Source organism: Dermacentor albipictus, chromosome 1, assembly GCF_038994185.2.
Source record: "Dermacentor albipictus isolate Rhodes 1998 colony chromosome 1, USDA_Dalb.pri_finalv2, whole genome shotgun sequence".
NCBI classification, from domain to species: Eukaryota; Metazoa; Arthropoda; class Arachnida; order Ixodida; family Ixodidae; genus Dermacentor; species Dermacentor albipictus.
In genome coordinates this window covers 492,701,548-492,722,184 of record NC_091821.1, presented here as the reverse complement: position 1 = coordinate 492,722,184, position 20,637 = coordinate 492,701,548, and the positions used below count along the sequence as shown (strand labels likewise).

Here is a 20,637-nt window from a genome sequence, read left to right as displayed (position 1 = left end):
GAATTCTTGTCAAGCAGACTAGGCCTCACGGCCCCCAAAGCATGACACTTAAGGCGGTGTAGCCTTAATAAATGTGTCTCTCTGAAACCCTGCGTCTTCCATACAAACAAACAGCATGGTGTCAGAAGTGGAGGACTGAAACCGCTGATGTGAAAAGTGAGCAAAGCAACCAAGCAGCATGGACATGCTACCGCCACAACCGAAATTCGAAGCTGATAGCAACACTGCATAACAATGGCGTACGTTCAAACAAGTCTTCATGCTCTACCTGAAAGCGACCGATGCTGCTGACGCATCCTCAGAAAGGCAAGTTGCAGTTCTCACGGTCGGAAGATCAAATCTCCTTGATGTGTACAACACACTCAGCTTCGGAGAACCAACTCTGGTGCAACCGCACCCAGAATTCAACTTCAAGCATGTAGTAGAACTGTTTGAAGTGCATTTCTCGCCAAGGCAAAATGAAGTCTACTCCTGTTACATCTTCCGCACCCGAGTACAACTTTCCGATGAAAGCTTCGACAGTTTCCTGACGGATCTGGAACTGAAAACTAGAGACTGCAGCTTCGGGGTAGAAAAGGAGAAGATAATACACGACCAGATTGTCTGCGGAACAAAAGACGGAAGAGCTCATGCTGACATTTTGAAGCTGGAAGATCCCTCGCTGGAGAAATTTATCAAGGTGTGCCTCACGCATGAAATAACAAAGCAACAGATGAAGGTTTTCAAAGAGGCAGCCACACCGGCCGAAGATGTGCATGCCGTGACAAAGAATAAATGCCGCATCACAAACGCAGAAGTCAACAAAGGGAAGCACCCAGCAGCAAGGAGAACTGTGCAAACATGCAATTATTGTGGAGGAAGTCACGAAAGCTCAAGGAACGTATGTCCTGCGTGGAAGCAAACATGCAACAACTGCAAAAAGCTCAACCACTTTGCAAGTATGTGCAGGAGCAGTAAGACTGTCACCAGCTTGAAACCTCAGGATGACTATTCTGATGATATACTTATGGTTCGAAATGGCACAGCAAGCCCATTGTTCACGATGTTAGATGTCAATGGAAGGAAAGTAAAGTTTCAGGTTGACAGTGCAGCTGCCGTTATCATCATACAGAAGAGTGTCACATCACATCAGATAAAGCCGACATCAACAAGTCTGCGCATGTGGAAAGGTGCAAAGGTGATACCGATAGGCAGGAAAAACTTGAGCGTGATTGCTCCATATGGATACGAGCATGCTGTAGAGTTCACCATTGTGCGAGATGACCTCAGACCACTTATAGGATGGCAGACAGTTGAGGCCATGGGACTCATTACTGAACTCATTAAAATCTTGTTGCCAGTGTCTGAGGAACACACAAAAGGATGGATGAATCACATCTTCCACAAGCACCCAGCCATCTTTGAACAATCCTTAGGCTTGCTGCCAGGGAAAGTAAATCAAGCCGCCAGTTTGTCCAAAAGCAGTCACAAACTTCCGCATCCCTGTCAGCATCAAGCCATAACTAAAAAAAATACTCGGACACATAGAGCAGTGTGGAATAATTGAGAGCGTCAATGAACCTACTCCGTGGGTCAGCCAAACGGTCGTCGCCACAAAGAAAAGCGGTGAAATGAGGATCTGCATTGATCCACAAGCCCTGAACAATGCTCTGTAACACAAACAACACCTGCTACCTGTCCTGGATGATGTTTTGCCAGAGGTTGCAAAGGCTAAGAACTCAGTTTTACCTACGCGACGAATGCTGGCAGTGCGTCCTGGATGAAGAACCTTGTCTCCTAACTATATTCCAGACACCAATGGGATGTTTCAAGTGACTGCCTTCAATTTGGTTTGGCAGCGAGTAGTGAAATCTTTGAGAAAAAGCTTCAAACAGCCCTCGAGGGTTTCAAAAGTGTGCAGTGCGTATCGGACGACATACTCGTTTTTGGTGTCGGTGAAACTGAAAGGGAAGCGCGACGTGATCATGACCTGAAGCTCGACACCTTGCTCGACAGGTGTCACGAGATTGGTGGATGTTTGAACAAGGAAAAAACTTAACTTCACCGTACAAGTATGACGTTTCTTAGACACTTGCTCACAATTGATGGACTAAGTGTTGACCCTAAAAAGGCCAAAACCATACGAGAAATGCTGCCCAATGTCTATTGCATTCACTCTTTCAATCAATCAACTACCCCGCACACTTCCTACCAAGAATCTCAGAATTAACCGAGCTGCTTGGGAAGCTAGCAGTCAAACGTCAACTGTGGGACTGGAAAGATGAACAAGCCAAGGCATTTCAAGAGGCCAAGAAACTTGTTGCTAAAGCACCAGTACTGGCATACTATGATCCCCAGAAACCACTTGTAGTACAGTGCAATGCCAGTGAACGCAGTTTAGGAGCTGTAATCCTACAAGAGGATCAGCCAGTAGCATTTGCAAGCAGAGCACTCATTATATGCACAGATAGAAAAACAGGTGCTTGTAATTGTACTCTCACTATGCAAATTCCATCAGTATACTTATGGCAAACACACAACTGTGCTTACTGACCACAAACCACTGCAAACATCCACGAGGAAACAGTTTGATCAAGTGCCGGAAAGGTTACAAGGGATGATTTTGCAAACACAATGTTACAACATTGATGTACAGTATTGACCAGGCAAGGAGCTTCTTCTGACCAACCCCGTGTCTCGAGCGTTCCTACCGAATTAACAATGCCAAGAACAAGCAGAGGACATAAATATTGTGCAGAGCTTACCAATTTGTAAAGATACAGTTGAAAGGATACATGCTGCAACCCTGGTGGATGACAGAGATGATGACAACATTCATGGATGACTGCAGATAGTTAAGACTGTTATTCTGTCAGGATGGGCACAAACCAAACATCAAGTGCCTCCGGAAGCCAAAGCCTACTTTCCCTTCAGAGATGATCTTGTAGTGCACGACAACCTCATATACAAAGGGCGTCTGGTGATCCCCAAAGCTCTCCGACATGACTTGAAGGGGAAGCTACATGCAACACACATGGACATTGAGAGCACGCTGCAACGTGCACAAGAGTGCATATACTGGCTCGTTGTGAATGCTGAAATCAAAGATCATATTGGGTCATGTGAAGTGTGTCAAAAGCATGCACTAGTACAACAAAGAGAGTCATTAAAGCCTCATCCACGACCAAATTTCCTTTTGGAGTGCTCGGGTCGTGACAAGGAGGAACTTTCTGGTGACTGTAGACTATCATAGCAACTTCTGGGAGGTTGACAGCTGCTTGTGCTATCTGCAAGTTGAAGGCACTTTTTGCAAGACACGGTGTGCCAGCAGTTCTTGTCATGAACAATGGCCCTCAGTTCTTCTGTGAAGCTTTGAATAACTTTGCCATAGAGTGGAACGTTGAACACTCGACCTCAAGTCCAGGCTACTGAAGATCAAACAGCATGGCTGAATCCGCAGTGAAGACTGTCAAGATGCTTCTCAAGAATGCTAAGGAGAGTGGCAGTGATGTGCAACTTGCAGTTCTCAACCACCACAACACACCCCTGCCACATATCAATACCAGTACAGAGCAACTTCTCATGGGTAGAACAACGCGGACACTCCTTCCCACGACAGCCGTGCTGCTGGAGCCAATGGTAACAAATGCAAAGCCTCTCTTGGATAGCAAGAAATGCCATGACGCTCCACCATAACAGGCATGCAAAAGATCTCCACCCATTGAGAAAAGGAAAAAATGTAACAGTCTCTGCCCATGCTAATAGAACATGGTCAGAGGGTTCCATGATGGAACAGTGTGGTATGCGATCATACAAGGTGTAAGTAGGCGACAGTGCTCTAAGATGCAACAGAAAGCTCATTAGGGAAGTGCCTCAACCGTGCCTTGGTGGTAATGCACCTGCTAGTCTAGACAACCGCAGTCAACAGCCCAAGACACCTGAATCACCCGAGGCCAGAGATTGCGCGGAGCAAGCTACTAAGGTGACCACACCGTTTATGGGAACGCACAAGTTGCAGCGGCAGGCAGACTCAGCATCAACTTTAGTGCGTCCAAGGCGGATCGCCACTCTGCCAAAGAGGTTCAATGACTATAGTCTATAATGCCAAATTTCAACTACAGGAGGATGTTACATGAGCATTCTCCAGATGGCACCATTACACCGTGGCACAATCCCTTCTCAACGACCCGCTCCCGGGCTTCTCGTCAAGCAGACTAGACCTCATGGCACCCATAGCAAGACACATAGAGCGGCATAACCTCAATAAACGTGTCTGAAATTCTGTGCCTTCCATACGAGCAATCACACTCACCAAAAAGGTGCCTTCAGAAAGTGACACGAGTTACAATGCATTGCGCACTGGTTGCATCTGTGTGCTCCTTGCATGTGGTCTAGAAAATGTATTGCAGCAGCTGACGCACTCAACAGCGGTGGAAGCGGCCTTGAGTGCTTTGGAGCACATCAGGGAGCAGCAAAATTGCAACTTTGGAACAGCTTTGAAGCAAGAATCTTCTACTTTGGAGCAGAAGAATTGCATTTTGGAGCAGCTTGGTAAAGCATAACATAATCAAAACACATTAGGACAAGACATAGAGGTGAAAAATCCTACATTGTTCAACACTAGAACTTTAGTAAGTAACCGAAACATAAATATAAACCTATCCTGGAAGCAAACATCTTGAATTTTGAGAAAGCAAAAGGTCTTTAGAACTAGTCTAAACTGAAAGCTCAACCTACATTGATGCTGGGGCACCTAAACAAAGCAGGGAAAGAACATGACTGATGCATTTTAAACATCAGTGCATAGGATAGAACCATTTAATTAAAACAACATGATGTTAACAAAGCATCATTCAAGTCAAGAGCACTTTTAATAACTACTAGACACACTCGGATGTACTATGCAGTTGTTTAGGAAGCCAGCGAATTCGCACAGATTCTGTGTGCTAATGACAACCAGACTTGTCACCTTTGTAAGTGCTAAAGATTTTTCTATTTTCATACGTTAACTCTTTTCCTTAAAATATCACTACTCAAGAATGTGTAGAATGGACTTCTTGGTTTTCCCATGCTTAAAATACCAGTGTACAGCTCAAGAATGGCTATAGATTGGACTCAGTGGTTTTCATTAAATATTCTCTATCTAGAGTAAGCAAAAGACAAATTAAGCATTAGGTTGAGCATGTCGTACAAAAAGAACTTAGGTAACTAACTACACTCATAACATTCCTGATACGAAACAGCAAAAAAGGTCTCACTTTGCCTTTGTGGATTGAAGCTGAGAGTCAACTGCATAGAGGCGCTCAAATACAACTGGCAGATTTGAGTTCACATCCTTAATTTCCAATCTCGACATTGTTGATGTCCTTAGCTGCCACACTACTACTTATGAGTTCTTGTGCGCTCACTAGGAGCGCCTTAAGTGAAGACAGACGACTTTCGAGATATTTCTCGTCAACACAGGGACGGAAGTGGCCAAGGAAGTGTCGTAGAAGCTCTGGGAGCAGCAAATTTGTCACTTTGCAGCTGGTTCGGAGCAGGAATTGTTTGTTTTGGATCAGTAAAGACACGTTTTTGAGCAGCTTAGTAAAGTAAGTGAAATAGAGGCATATGAAGTAAAGGTGTTCTTTATTTCACTTCGCAGAACACTATTAGATTACGGCAGATCAGTTCTGCGGAAGCCCTCAAAGCGAGCATAATTCGTGACTGGGAAATATTCTCATCCACCCGACTGTGACATGGAGCTACCACGATAAAGGTTCCCAAGAAACCACCATTAAAATACATATCGGATGTGCCAGATATAGAATATTTGGGCGAGAAAAACATAGCCGAGGGTTTTTCATGGACAGCACCCACTTTCTGTTGATAAGCTTTTGTTAATGCTAGTTAAGTTTTTTTTTCTTCATTGTGAACAAGCAACTAATATTTAATTTTAATGAACTAACTCCTATTAACTTATTCAATAACGTGCTAATGCAGAGGTTGTGGAACACGTAGATAAATGACTGATAGCAGCATATTAGCGACCTAGGTCACGTGTGGTTTTTTATTCCAACAAAGAAAAACAAGAAAATGCCTGCATATTCATTTCATAATCAACAGTCATAATCAACATGATCATGCGTCCTTACACCAGTAATATAAGTAATCTCAGACGTAAACATCATCGTCAGTGCATTTTGCACATTACGAACATGCAAACATGGGTCACGGTCTTGTGTAACGGTTACAAGATCGCGCTACTTTGCGTTTGATGAGGATTGAAGATGCGTGCCAATAACTGCTGACACCGCAAGAAAAAAGTGTGGCTGCTAATTCTCAGTACCTCTATTTGATGAGGTATGCAAATTATTGCTGCAATTTTTGGTGAGCAGAAGCATGGTTAAGGTCACAGCTGTTTTTTTATTTTTTTATTTATTTCACGGCCTTTGTTTCTCATTAAAAAAGTATTCACAAACCCTAGATTGTATTAAATGCTGTTAGCGGGCTGTCAACGTCATCCACCACTTTATCATTGCCATCTCATCGATTCCATAAATTTATAAATTGAACTAAGTAAACATATTATATAAAATATTTACCAAAGTAATTTCCAATAAAATAAGGGCAACACTGGACTTTAGTCAACCAAGGGAGCAGGCTGGCTTCAGGAAGGGATACTCTACGATGGATCACATCCATGTCATCAATTAGGTTATCAAGAATTATGCAGAGTACAATAAGCCTTTCTATATGGCTTTCATAGACAACGAAAAGGCGTTTGACTCAGTAGAGATACCAGCAGTCATAGAGGCATTGCACAATCAAGGAGTACAGAACGCTTACATAACTACCTTGGAAAATATCTACAGAGGTTCTACAGCTACCTTAATCCTACATAAGGAAAGCAGAAGATACCTATAAAGAAAGGGGTCAGACAGGGAGACACAATCTCTCCAATACTATTCACTGCATGCTTGGAAGAAGTATTCAAGCCATCAAACTGGGAAAGCTTAGGAGTAAGGATCAATGGCAAATATCTCAGCAACCTTCGATTTACAGATCATGGCATTGTCCTCTTTAGCAACACTGTAGATGAGTTACAACAAATGGTTGAGGACCTTCATCGAGAGAGTATAAGAGTGGGGTTGAAGATTAATATGCAGAAGACGAATATATTGATCAATAGCCTGGCAAGGGAACAAGATTTCAAGATTGCTAGTCAGCCTCTAGAGTCTGTAAAGGAGTGTGTTTACCTCGATCAATTGCTCACAGGGGGCCCTGATCCTGAGAAGGAAATTTACAGAAGAATAAAAATGTGTTGGAGTGCATAGGGTAGATATTGTTAAATGCTGAATGGAAGCATAACACTATCATTGAAGAGAAAAGTGTACCATCAATGCATTGTATCGGTGCTAACATATGGAGCAGAAACTTGGAGACCAACAAAGAAGCTCAAAAACACGTTAAGGACCGCGCAAAGAGCAATGGAACCAAGAATGTTAGGCGTAACGTTACAAAACAGGAAGAGAGCGGTGTGGATCAGAGAGCAAACAGCGATAGCTGATATTCTAATTGACATTAAGAGAAAGAAATGGAACTGGGCAGGTCATGTAATGCGTAGGTTAGATAAACAGTGGGCCATTAGGGTTACAGAATGGGTGCCAAGAGAGGGGAAGCGCAGTCGAGGACGGCAGAAGACTAGGTGGTGTGATGAAATTAAGAAATTCGCAGGTGCCAGCTGGAATTGGCTGGCGCAGGATAAGGGTAATTGGAGATAGCAGGGAGAGGCCTTATTCCTGCCGTGGACATAAAGTAGGCTGATGATGATCTAACTCGAGAGGTACTGTCCTAATTTTCAAAGTGCCAACAGGCATTTGTAGACACCCGAAATGACATCTGATGACATCAAATGACTGCGTAAAATTTTTTCCGACTGGCATAGAAACCTTACGAAGTATGAAAAATAACATGTGAGTGCGCTCCCACCCATATCATAAAGCAGTGCCTTCAAATAAGCTGATTGAAAGCAACTGCATTGCCTGTCACAAACCCGAAGTAACAGTGCATCACCTTGATAAGGTACAAAAGGAGCGCCAACAGCAGGTCTCTCGGCTTCGCAGCTATTCCTTCCTCTCATTTCTACATTACACTTATGATCCATCTCTGAAGGCCAACTGACTACAGTAATAACAAAAGCGCTTTGATAATGCAGCCAAAGTGCCACTCTGACTACGCACGAAATGTGAAAAGTGATGTAATCGGCATAGAATGTTTCAAAACCCCGGCTCTGCTCGCACCGCATCAAAAGCGGTGCCAGCAGACTTACATTTGTTCTAACATTGTTGCAAAAATTAAAGCCTCCGGGCCTTTAAGGTGAAAATAAATGAGATGAAATGAAATGAAACAGCACGTGCCAAGCTGTATCTTGCACCAGAAACTTGCTTCAGACCAAAGCCAAATTAAAGTGACCGTTTTATTTTTCATGAAAGTGTATATGAGCTGCAAAAACAGGTTTCCGTCAAAAGATAAAAGCGAAATAAACAGACCGTAAAGCGACCGACGTGTAGAGAAAAGGCAAAGCCAATGCGTTCAAGAAACCCACTTCTAATTGTGCCAAATTGGCTTTCAAGATGTCTGCACAAAAAAAAAGGAACCATTAGATTTCAGTGTGCCCTTATCATGTATGAATTCACAAGCTCCGTTGAACACCAGCTGCTGCCTAAAGGATGTGTTCGAATAGGTCTTTATTTGCATCTATGCAGTACTGTATCTGCTTTAACACATATTCAGTGGCTTTCTTGATGACCGACGCTGGAATTCTACGGCTGACATCCGTTATCCTTGCCTTGAACTAATCTGACATCCATCTCGATCATGTAAGCATGATCTTTCACATAACCCCAACGAAAGAAATAAAGTGGAGAGAGGTCAGGTGACCAAGACAGCCAATTGAGAGGTTCAGCAAACTCAAACTGCGCAAAGAAGGTGGGACATGAACAGAAACACAGATGCACACACTAAGCGCTCAGTGTGTGCGTCTATGTTTCTGTTCATGTCCCGTCTTCTTCATGCAGTTTAAAATTTTGCTGAATCCATAAACCGACTAGCCCAACAACTACCTTACTTCAATTTACAGGCCTGTGCCTTCCAATCTACTGTGCATGAAAAGTCGCATCCAGCTCGTTTCGTGCTCGACTGCTGCTGCGTGCAGGTGCCCCATCTTGCTGATGCCACAGAAGTGGAAGGCGTGACAGCAGGACTTCGCTGAGAAACTCATCCACCCCTCTTTCAAGGATTTCGTTCACGCAAAGCTGTCCATTCTGTGTATGATCGAAGAAAATGGGACCCATTATAGCATCGGTGTAAATTCTGAACCACACATTGAGCGACCACTAGTACTGGTGCCGATTGCGTTTACCCAGTGGGGATTGAAGTCTGTCCAATAGTATGCATTACACAAATTTACCTAGGCGTTTCTGTGAAAATTGGCTTCATCTGTTCACATGAGGTTGCTCAAAAAGTCAGTGACTCATCAGCTTTTGTGAGGACCCAATTAGAGAAATCTAGACGATTCTACAAATCAATATCTTCCAAGCACTGGTGCTGGTTAAGGTGGTACGAGTGAAAGGCCATCATTTAAAATCCTCCAAAATGATGACTTGGAAACTGGTGCCTGGGCGGCCATGTCCCACACGCTAGCATGAGGGTTTGAGGCTGTAAATGCTAGAACATGCGTGCGTAGGCTAGAACTCAAAGATGGGGACCTCTGCCCCTGTTTCTTGAAGCTGCCAGTTTGTCTCAGTTTTCAGAATTTCTGATGATAGTCGATGCGTTTCGTCTACTGCTACACTTCCATGACTGATATGTATTTGCGGCTTTCCTCTTGTTGCCAATTGCAGATCCCAAGGCAAGGATCATGTTTACCTTCTGCTCATTAGAGAAAGACATGGTGATTGGGATGAAACAAAACGCAAGTTTAAACCTTTGCATTGAAGTTGTCAATTTGCTTTTGTGGTGATAGGTTTTGGGGGAAAAAAAAAACATCTATGCACTTTATCTATGCTAAGACAACAGCTATCCCAGCTTGTTTCCAACTAACACCAAACGCGATGAGTTACTTCAGTCAGAGCGTGGCGAATAAGGTACTAGCTTGATCACAATAATTTTCCTTATTTCTTTTATTTCGTTCTGGATAACTCAGAGGGAGCCTGCTCAAGGGAGCTGCTTTATGACCCCGGTGGGAGCGCAGTCACATGGTATCTCTATATTTCGCTGGGTTTATTTATCAGTCGGAAAAAAAATTGTATGCAATTAGTATGTCACTGAAAATACCGCAGTTAGATGTCCCTTGGCTGTGCCTTCAAATGCCTCATTGACACTTTCATAATTAGGATAGTATGTCTCAAGTTAGATAATTATTTACAATTACCTCATTAAATATCAGTTACGAAATAATTACTGCCAGCTACTCTACTGTACAGTAAAAAAATATGCGCTAGGTTTTCTTCAAGTAATGCCTTGCTCTTTTTTATAAATTTTGGTGCATGATAGTTAATTGAAACACCCTTTATATATTTATGACCTTTACATGCTAGTGACGATGTTTCCATCCTTAGTAAATGTTGTAAATGATTAGAAGTGTTATTTTTTACTCATGAGTCGTTGGCACTGCTTACTGAAAAGTAAAGCAATACTGAGACACACAACATTTACGTGCATTTCCCATGCCATTGATAAAAGACTCTGCTGTAGGGGTCAGTAAAGTCTGTAGGTTTTTTTCATGGTCAAAAAAGCATGCAAAGCAATTTGAAGCGTGGTGAACACACAGCAACATATTCATTCCTAGGCATAGGCTATCCAAACATTTAGAAATAATTTTTAATTGGCTACCTCCATCTCCTTCAAAATATAATAAAATTTGTCCTGTGTGTATATTTAAATATATTGTGTATGTGCATGGTGTTTACAGTGGAAATTTAAAACAATCTTGAAGTGAGAAAATACAGATGAGGCCACTGCCACTAGTGCTTCAATGCGTGTGTCCTCCTATGATCAGGATTTGCAGAAATAAAGCAAAAGCATGAATTAAAAGCCGTGCACATTGGCGGCAACAATGATGCAGTAAGATATTAGCTCCAGTAAAATTTAAAGTGACAAGGTCGAGGAAAATCAGAAGAAACCTCGAATGATGTGGATGACAAAGCTGTAGGGGGGGGGGGGTTGCTTCGGCATCACTCGGGAAGGGGCTCAGCCCTTCCTGGAAAACGGCGGAGGAAGCTCGGGCCCCGGAGACTCCCCCCCCCACGTAGTGGCCGTCTATGTACCAACTAACTCACCAACATGCACTGTTGCTTACTGGTGCTGTGTGCAGCATACTCATCAGTGACCATACAAATGACAAATCATCAAGTCACATTTACAAACATCTAGATATTGGCACATGTACCTGTTTATTTTTATCGGATGACCACGTTTCACAGCATCACAAATGTTATCGCACAGCGCAGGACGCACCTGCATGTATTGGAAGTTTCTGGAAAGTTATCGATGGTTCTATCCACTGTATGTTGTCACTGAAGCTTGTGTAATCTGAGTGCATGTATGCGCAACGCGAATATTGTACAGCTTTGTGGAAGACATGCGGGTCCCAGCGATTACTTTGGAACATTCGACGAGTGATGTGTAAAAGCCGACGCGCTTGACCCACTGATCAGATTTCTGCCACTCGCCGACTGCGTTCACCACTATCCATGAATACTTTGCTTAGCGCAAAACAAAGTATTTATGAATTCGCACCAACTAGCCCGCCAACGCATTGTGCTGAACTTTCACCACTATCGCTGTGCTTTAAGTGTAACTTGCTTATGAGGGCACAAGTTCGCCCAATAAAGATTTAGTTTTGCCATTTACAGTTTTGCCACTGTGTTCATCAAAGTCACTACCACGTGACAATATGTTAAGTTTTTCTGAGTGAAAGGCTAGGCCATGCCCCTTAAATAACCGAGCATCACAATAGATATGGGTTACATTACACTAAGGTTAGGGCACACAAATAACAGAAAGATCTGACAGTTCTTGCTATTTTAATGGGTATTCGCATTAACATGCTCTATATACAGCTCCGTACTTATTAAATGCTGCATAGTAGTTTGATCTTGATGAACTGCAATAAATGTAGCCCCGCCCAATGCATGTCATTAGGTAATTTCACAGTTTTAAAGTAAGAAAAAAATTGCAGCAGGTCCAATGAGTTGGAACCTATGTACAGCAAAGCTTTGTGAGAGTGCATAAAGAGTTAAAACACGAATGCACACATGCACACACATCCACGGGTACACACAAATTATACCGAGGCTTTTGTTAAAGGGCCCCTCACCAGGTCTGGCCTTTTTAAGTTGACAAGCGAAGAGCATACATTGCGCGATAGCGATCATGTCTGCAATGTATTACATCGCTACGTGCCGCGGAAATTTCAAACCGAACGCTGTTTTCCCTTCTCCTCGTGGCCGCTGCGCTCCAAGTCGGAGAATGACATACTCATGTGCCTGCACCTATGTACTGGTGCCCGCAGTGAAACATTGCTCGTGGTGACATGTGACATGTGGCGAGAATTATTCAAGAAAACATCTGTTATCTGTGTGATCTGTTGCTTGAATTGACGAATTAAAACACACAAACAGAACGTCTGCGTGTTTTTTGTTTTACTTCGCACCAAAGCACGAGAGAAGTACTTCCGCTACGTCTGCTTGTTCCACAGGTCGTGCAGTCATGTGCGCAGGTGCCAAAACTCTGCCATTTTCTACCGTGTTCCAGCGCATGAAGATGCTCTGCGATCTGCTTGTTCTGCCTCAGTATTTGCGTAGCACTGAATTATGCAGCTAGTCATGTTTCCTTGTGCACAACGCACAAAATCGTGCACTGCACAAAGGAGACAACAGCTTGCGCGCGACGCCGTCAGCGGAAGTGCGTAGCACCGACAAAAAAAGAAAAAAAAAAAGAAAGCGAGGAGAAAAAAAAAAACTAAGGCGTATGCCTTCACTGTGCCGTATGCGTCACGCGATCCTCGAAGTCTGGTATGGAAGAACCCAGGGAAGGAATTTTGCTTGCGGAGGCTAGACGGGGCAAGTGGAGAGAGCGTGTTGTTTGGCAGTGGAGCCTGCCTGCTGAAACCATGAGTTCACGGCACTGAAATATTTCTATTTCGGCGATTAATGAGCCGATTTGAAAAATTTTTGCAGCAGAACGCTCCCTATAGGACACGTAACAACTTCCAGTGTATAACCGAAATTTGCTGTGGGGCCTGGTGAGGGGCCCTTTAAGTAGAGTTGCCGACTACTAGCAAGTACAATGGACGCATTGAACGCATCATGGTTTCAGGGGCAGCATATGTATGTAGGGCATTTTGAATCCATTCTATCCTCAAGAAGTGTTTGCTTCCTGATTACTGTGCAGTCGCGGATGCAGCGAGCTCTCTAGTTCCTTCTTTTTCCTTGCCCCGCATGGCCACAGCTGGTGTGGAGGCAAACGCCATCTGATGGTGCTGCAAGGAACCCATCAGCGCACGTGCTCCACTGCGACTGGTTGGCCCATTCAACAAGGAAACAGCCAGGCCGTAGCGCCCACAGTCATGAAACTGAGCGAAGTTTGCAAACAAAAGCTTCGCCTTTAAAACCTCCAGGAGACTACTGAAGGTAAAATATACGAATATTGCAAAGCACATGCAGCAAATAGTAGGTAATATGTATTTTTTAAATCAAGAAATAATGGCAAAACTGCAATAAACGAAAATTCGGTTTAAGGCAAGCAGCTGACTACTTATTACCACAGGGCAAGTAAAGGTGGATGCACAAACCCAGTGCTTTGTTGAAGTAGCTTCCTAGGCTACTAGACCTCAAAGCTTGTCTCACTCGAAGCCCGGCTAGCTTCCCAGAACTTAAAGTTGTGCAGTCTGGGAGGTGGGTTCATCCTGTGCAACTGCCATAAGTGCATCCATCTCGGAAAGACTTATCAAAATCAGGAGGAAAGAGATGCCGAGAAAAGTGCTGTTTGCAAGAAGTGAGCATTCATTGCTGTTTTCTTGTTCGTCACAAAAAAAGAGAGAGAGAGAGATAAGAAAAAGAAAAACCATCTTGCTCCGACCAAGGCATAGGTGGGTTCTTTTGGAAAATATAGGAGTCACTATACATGCAAGCACACAGATTGACATCTCATCCATGCCATGGGCAACTCAATTCTGTGACCCTCTGATGATCTTCAATCAATCAATCAATCAATCAATCAATCAATCAATCAATCAATCAATCAATCAATCAATCAATCAACCAATCAATCAAATCTTTATTTGCAACGACAGTTGGGGGTCTCTTAGGCAAAAAGCGGCAGTAACACCACTTGAGAATACCTAAAGGCCCACGTACATGACAGCGCTATTACGATTCATACGTTCAAAAACAAACTTACAATAATCAAGTAAAAAATGCAGTTTAAAAAAAATTAAAATGAGGTTGTGCAAATACAACAACAGAAAAATAGAACAAATAAGGTCGATATATAAGTACACTCCAGAACGGTTGTACATTACAGTTAAAATATTCAATGTTCACGTGAACACACATCATAAGATGACAAAAATAAACGTGTTACAAAGAGTAATGAAACATACTTGATGATGTTCGGGCTGTATAAAAGACATTAGACAAGAGTTAGAAAAAATTCACGCATTTCTTTTTTTGTAAACGTAGAAAAGTTGGCGTCTTTCTCTTCATATCTATGAAGTAGGGACGGCAGTGTGAATCTAAGAGACTGCGAAAAATAGGTCGTGTGAGAACGAGGAACAAGCCACTTGTCGACGCTGTGGGTACGTGAATCAGTGTAATGCATGCTTATATTAGACAAATCTTTAATAAACATTTTGAATTGTTCCTTTGGGAAGAAATATGCATACATTAAGCGAAAATCAAGCATGCATTTCACACTGAATATCTTATAATATTGCGCGGTACGTTTGAAATATACCGAAGTGCTCTTTTCTGTAATGGGTGAATTGTATTTATGTTACGAAGGGTTGTGGTGCCCCAGACTAGCAGACAGTAATTTATACGGGAAGAAAACAGAGCGTGATAAATCTGAAGTTTAGCTTTTTCTGGAAGGAAGTGCCCACATCGTGACAGAACACCAGCAGCACACGATAACGATTTAGTCAGTGATTCAATATGACATGTCCATGTCATATGAGCAGAAATAGTCACGGCCAGAACTTTATGTTTCTCCACTATTTCGACGGGTATTCCCTCAAGCGTTAATGATTGGTTCACGTTGACTTCAGTGCCTCGGGATCTGAAAAAGACAGCTTTTGTTTTTTTCACATTTATTCGTAGGCCATTAGCAGTGGACCATTGCAGCACATCTGAAAGTACACTTTCAGTTCTGGTAACAATTTCAGTTGGATTTTGTCCAGCAACAAAAATACTAGTGTCATACGCATAGAGCAGGAATGAGACGTCATTGTGTATCTTAACAATATCATTTATGTAGATATTGAAGAGCATTGGTCCAAAAATGCTTCCTTGAGGCATGCCACAAGAAATGGTTTTAGAAGACGAAAAACAGTTAGCAGTTAAGACGCATTGTTTTCTCTCAGACAGATACGAACTAAACAATGAATTAGCTACACCACGTACCCCATAAGCACTTAATTTCCAGAGTAAAATGTAATGGTTTAGGGTATCGAAGGCTTTGCTCTAGTAAATGAAAACACCCAGCGTAAGCTTTTTTTCTTCGATGTTATTATTATCAGTTCTTTTTAAGCTAACAGTGCAGTCTGTGTAAATTCACCACGTTGAAAACTGTGCTGATACTCCGAAAGTATATTGTGTTTGTTAAAGAAGCTATTTACGCGGCAGAATATTATCTTCTCTAATCCCTTGGAGAATACACGAATTATAGAAATTGGTCGGTAATTATTAGCATTATTATTATCTCCACTTTAAATATAACATACTTTTAAGATTTTCACGATATTTTGGAAACAGCCAGACTGAACGCGTAGATTGAACACCTAGGCTGGACAAGGAGCAAGGAGGGCAATTACATGCTTAATTGCCTCTACCTGAAATCCCTCGACATCGGCAGCTTTACTGTTTTTTAGAGAAAGAAATGTGCATACTATTTCTGCTTCACCTGTAGGTGCAAGACAAATTGTATTAGTATTATGGTAAGTAATGTGAGTATGAGCAATGCTTACCAGTGGTTGCACCACATTAGCAAAGTGCTCACTGAAGTGCTCGGCTAAATGAACACCAGAAAGTTTGTTCCCGCTAATGGTTATTTCTGCTAAAGTATTCTGACCCGCTTTGCGGTTCAGTGCCTGATCGATGGCTTTCCAAACTTGGTTTGGGCGCCGTCGACAGATGTCAGAAAACATGTGGTTATAGTAGGAGGCCTTTGGCCTTTTTTAGTGCGGCAGTTAGTTTGCTTCTGTAAGTTTTAAAGGCCTCAAATCCCTTAATATCGCGTGTCCAAAAACTTCTTAAAAAGGCGACTTTTTTCCTCGATCATTTTGATATGCTCGCGCCCTACCCAAGGTTTTCTTCTTTTTCTGTTAGCTTTGGTGCTTACGTAAGGAAAAGATGTGTTGTAATGACTAGTGAATATAGATAAGAATTCACGATAGCTCTCATTTGGGTCTAGCTTATAGTAAACAGAAGACCAATCTTCCCTCAGCATACGCATGCGGAATGAGGTCATACTTTTGCTAGACATATATCTATGTTTAACAATATCATGGCAAGTTATTTCATTTTCAGTAGTTTTAGGAAAAGCAATAAAGACAGGACAGTGGTCACTTACGCCGACGCAAACCGTGCCAGCTGCGCTTACATCAATGTCTGTGCTGACAATAAACAAGTCTAGTATGCACTGGCAAGTTGTCGTTACGCGTGTTGACGTAGTAATTACATTATTGTAGCCACAAGCATAAAGTTTGTTAAGGGATTCCCGGGAGGTCAAATTATCCTTGAGAAGGTTTATGTTAAAGTCGCCACCTATTAGAGTGTTATACTGAGGAAATGTTGAGTATTCTAAAGTTTCTTCAATAAATTCCAGGAATACAGTCGTATCACCAGACGGTGGGCAGTAAAACGCCACGTACATGTTGATATTGCTCTTTATGCAAAGCACTTCCTAGTCAGCTGTAATGCGCATAAATTTCGGGATTATGTCGCAGAGCATGTGTTTTTTTACGTGCATTGCCACTCCGCTACCACGGCGGTCACTTCGATTGATAAAATAGTGATTGTAGTCAATCATATTTAACATGACGCTTCCTTCATGATACCACGTTTCAGTCAACATTATGACGTCGAAGAGGAAGTTGAATTCATTAAGGAATGTGCTTAACTCATTGAGCTTAGTGGCGGCGGAACGTACATTGAGGTGAATGGCAGTGAAAATGCCCTGCAACTGCGCTGGAAGTTTAAGTTCACATGGCAGACAAAACTCTTGATACAGCATCGCGTGTACAAGAAAACATAACACAGATTATAAGCATCGAAGCTAGATTTTGTGCACTACACTGGCTCTTTTCACATAAACCTCTTTTTTTAACAGGTGTGCATAAGCAGAGTGCACACTGTGCATGTCAGCTATATAAAAAAAAGCAATTTTGATTCTGTGCATAAAAAGCAGACCCACAAAATGCAGAGTGCCTATTACCGCTAAATAAAAAAAAAGTTTGTACACACCAGTGTTGATGAATCTAATGCATTGCTGTCCTTTTCATAATGAGTGGTCCACTAGAGCACTTATTTTCACATTTTCAGACAATGTCTGCAACACTGATGATGCATATCAGGCATTTATCATTCTGAAGTGCATTAACTAAATTTTCTGTACATGTTTTGTAGTGATGATCTAGTTTGCACATGTAGACCTAGACAGTTGTGTTTCAATTTTGCCTCAACTGGAATGTGTTTATGTCAATGATATTACTGTGCAGGCATATGTTTTCATGGCTACGCACTTTCATTGTGCACAATTCTCATGCTTATAATGACGGTACCCACCAGACATTATGAACACATAACTGAAACAAGATACCTTGACTTTGATAACGGCAAGTTTGAGTTCAATGAAGATATCAGATCTGTTGAAACTGCTGTAATCATGACAACATTATTACATGGAAAAAATACTAAATGCATGTTTGTGTGCACCACAAAGTACTGCCACACTAGGTGTGCTCCTGGTAAACTGGGTGGGACAACACAGTAATTAACTTGCACTGCAAATGATGCGAAATTAATGATACCTCCATGACATGCATGTAGCTACATACAAGCTACATTAACATGCGACTACTTCAACAGGAGTCAGCAACACACAGCATGGCATTTCCCGAGCTTTGCCGCTGGCTTAATTGTGGCAAACTAAATGTCACGTCTCACAATTGGTAATGGGCTTGAAAAATGAAGAGGATGCAACTGTATATTCAAGGAATCATTGCAATTCTAATTGGGGGAAAGAAAAGAAAACAGTCATTGTTTTGCTTTCGCAACATTGTGAACTGGTACCACCAGTTTGCCACCGGAGGGCGCTCTGGCTACATTTCTCAAGACTCATTCTGATTCTTACAGCACACATACATATTGTGCATGTTCATGTACATATGGTACAGCCCTAGAAAGTAATCATTGCCGGTAACCATGAGTAGATGTACTTGATGCTGCCAGTCAGCTGATCAATTGACTGTAGGGCAAAGCTGATTCTGCTGAATCGCCACCCAGAGAGTAGCACTCTGAACTGTTTGGCATCCCTCCTTTGCGTGCTAATCCCTTCTCCACTTAAGGGTGAAATGAACCACTGCACCAGAACACTTCAACCCCACGATCTGGCAACAATTCATGCAGCACAACTAGGAAATAGTACTTCCCAACTGCCGGGGATGAAAAAGTTCCAGTGTTAAAAAAATATTGGCATTAAGGCCCCAAATTTCTCTGTGAAAGCATTGACTTGGAAGCAAAGCATCTGGCCAAACCTTTACAACTGATATCTTCTTTGAAACGGGACTGTGAAAAATAATCACCTGGTCTGCTTGAGCTACTCAGGTACGCTATACATGCTTTTCATTCTAGCATTTTTGTACACATCTCTTCAATCGTTTTCCTCTCCCTGTCTCTGTCTACCTTGTGCTGCTACATATGCCTGTAAAAGATCAGGTCGTTTCAATCGTTGCTGTACTTTGTGTTACAACTTGTATTTAACATTTTTCAATTTTGCTAATCCTGTTCTTTTTGCATATATTATGTATTCGCCCCTCCTGCTTGGGCCTACTGTAGGCCTGCAGTATGTTCTAAATAAATAAAAAAAATAAAATAAATCCCTGCCCTACTTTTCCTCCAGCAAAATTCTAAACGTATATTGCTTATCTCGACTGCTGACCGGTGGATGCTTCCATCCACTTTAAATCAAAGCTCCTCTGGAAGTTGTACGTTACCCATGGGTTTCACTGGGTGAATCCCTTCGTATTACATTACGATGTGCTGAATGGTTTCCGGACTTTTGCTGCAGCATACACATACCTCATCTAGTTGCGAATATTTGCTCCGGTGTGTTTTTGTCCTTAGGCAACCAGCTCGAGCCTCAATAGCAAGGCACTTCCCTTCGTGTTATCGTACAGATTTTCCCTCCTAATTTCTTTCTTTTCATTCTTGTAAATCTATATTGTTTTTATTTCCATTCTTTGCATCGACATGACAACGTGCTGCCAGCGCCGACAGCTCGGACAAAGATCTCTTTGTACACAATGTTGACCTCTCTGTCACACGTAACGTGGCACGGACGACTATGACTGCCCTTCTCATTCAGCTTTGGAAAACATACGGTGGCTCCATCACACCGTTCATTCAAAACACCCGCAATCTGACACCAGCCGTCAAGTTGTGCTTCTGCGAACTGTCTGCTTTTTCAACTGCTACTGGTACCGCTGCGGTCGAGACGCCAACGCTCCAGCTCTTACCGCTCTAGCTCGCTGAACCGATTATAAGGGAGGCATCTACGGCAGAAGGTACATCCGACGGCTTACCGGTCATGTGGATGATTTTGACTGCTTCATAGATCCTGTCCTTGTGGCACGATCGAACGTAGTAGGTCCTGGCCCGATTGAAGTCATTCGTGTCCTCCGGACTAAAAGACTCCGTAGGAGAGCAACGAACACGCGTGTGTTCGACTACGATGGCCTTGAGGGAATGTTCGTACTCCACATAGATGAACATGGTATTATTGTCAACGAACACCGACAATGCGTCGTTCCGCGAAAACAAAGCTACCCGCCAATAAAGAAACGTGCACGTGACTGACAGATTTACCATGGTGGCCAGATCTATCCGGTAAATGGCCAATTTTTCTGGCTAATCCTGTAGTGTAGAATCGCCCCAGTACCTTTGTACCACGACCTACTCATACAGTAGGTCGTGCTTTGTACAGTGGGTGTTGGTACACCTGTATCTGTAGCAATCACGAATGCGAGAAATACAAAATGGGAAGAAAAGTTCAGCGACTATAAGACTTATAAGGCTTGTCCGTAGTCTGCTCATGGCCTCCGAGATTGCAGGAAGAGAGAGAACGAAACCTTTATTTGAATCGGTGACTCGTCAGTCGAGGTGGGAGGGTCCCTTA

At 42.6% G+C, this 20,637-nt stretch overlaps 1 protein-coding gene across 3 annotated transcripts in view; it reads right to left on the bottom strand.

Moving 5' to 3' along the window:
* LOC135912508 (BEN domain-containing protein 5-like) overlaps window positions 1-20,315 on the bottom strand; it is a 106,465-nt gene extending 86,150 nt beyond the window's left edge. For 2 of the 3 annotated variants that reach the window (XM_065444978.1, XM_065444965.1), the window contains exon 1: window positions 20,045-20,314. Coding sequence is in view for 2 of the 3 variants with exons in the window: in XM_065444965.1 (XP_065301037.1) it covers window positions 20,045-20,234 (190 nt within the window). In the remaining variant the exon portion in view is untranslated. Of the gene's footprint in view, window positions 1-20,044 lie in introns of all 3 variants that reach the window. The other variant, XM_065444970.1, reaches the window with a different exon arrangement.
* Between the last annotated feature and the right edge of the window lie 322 nt (window positions 20,316-20,637).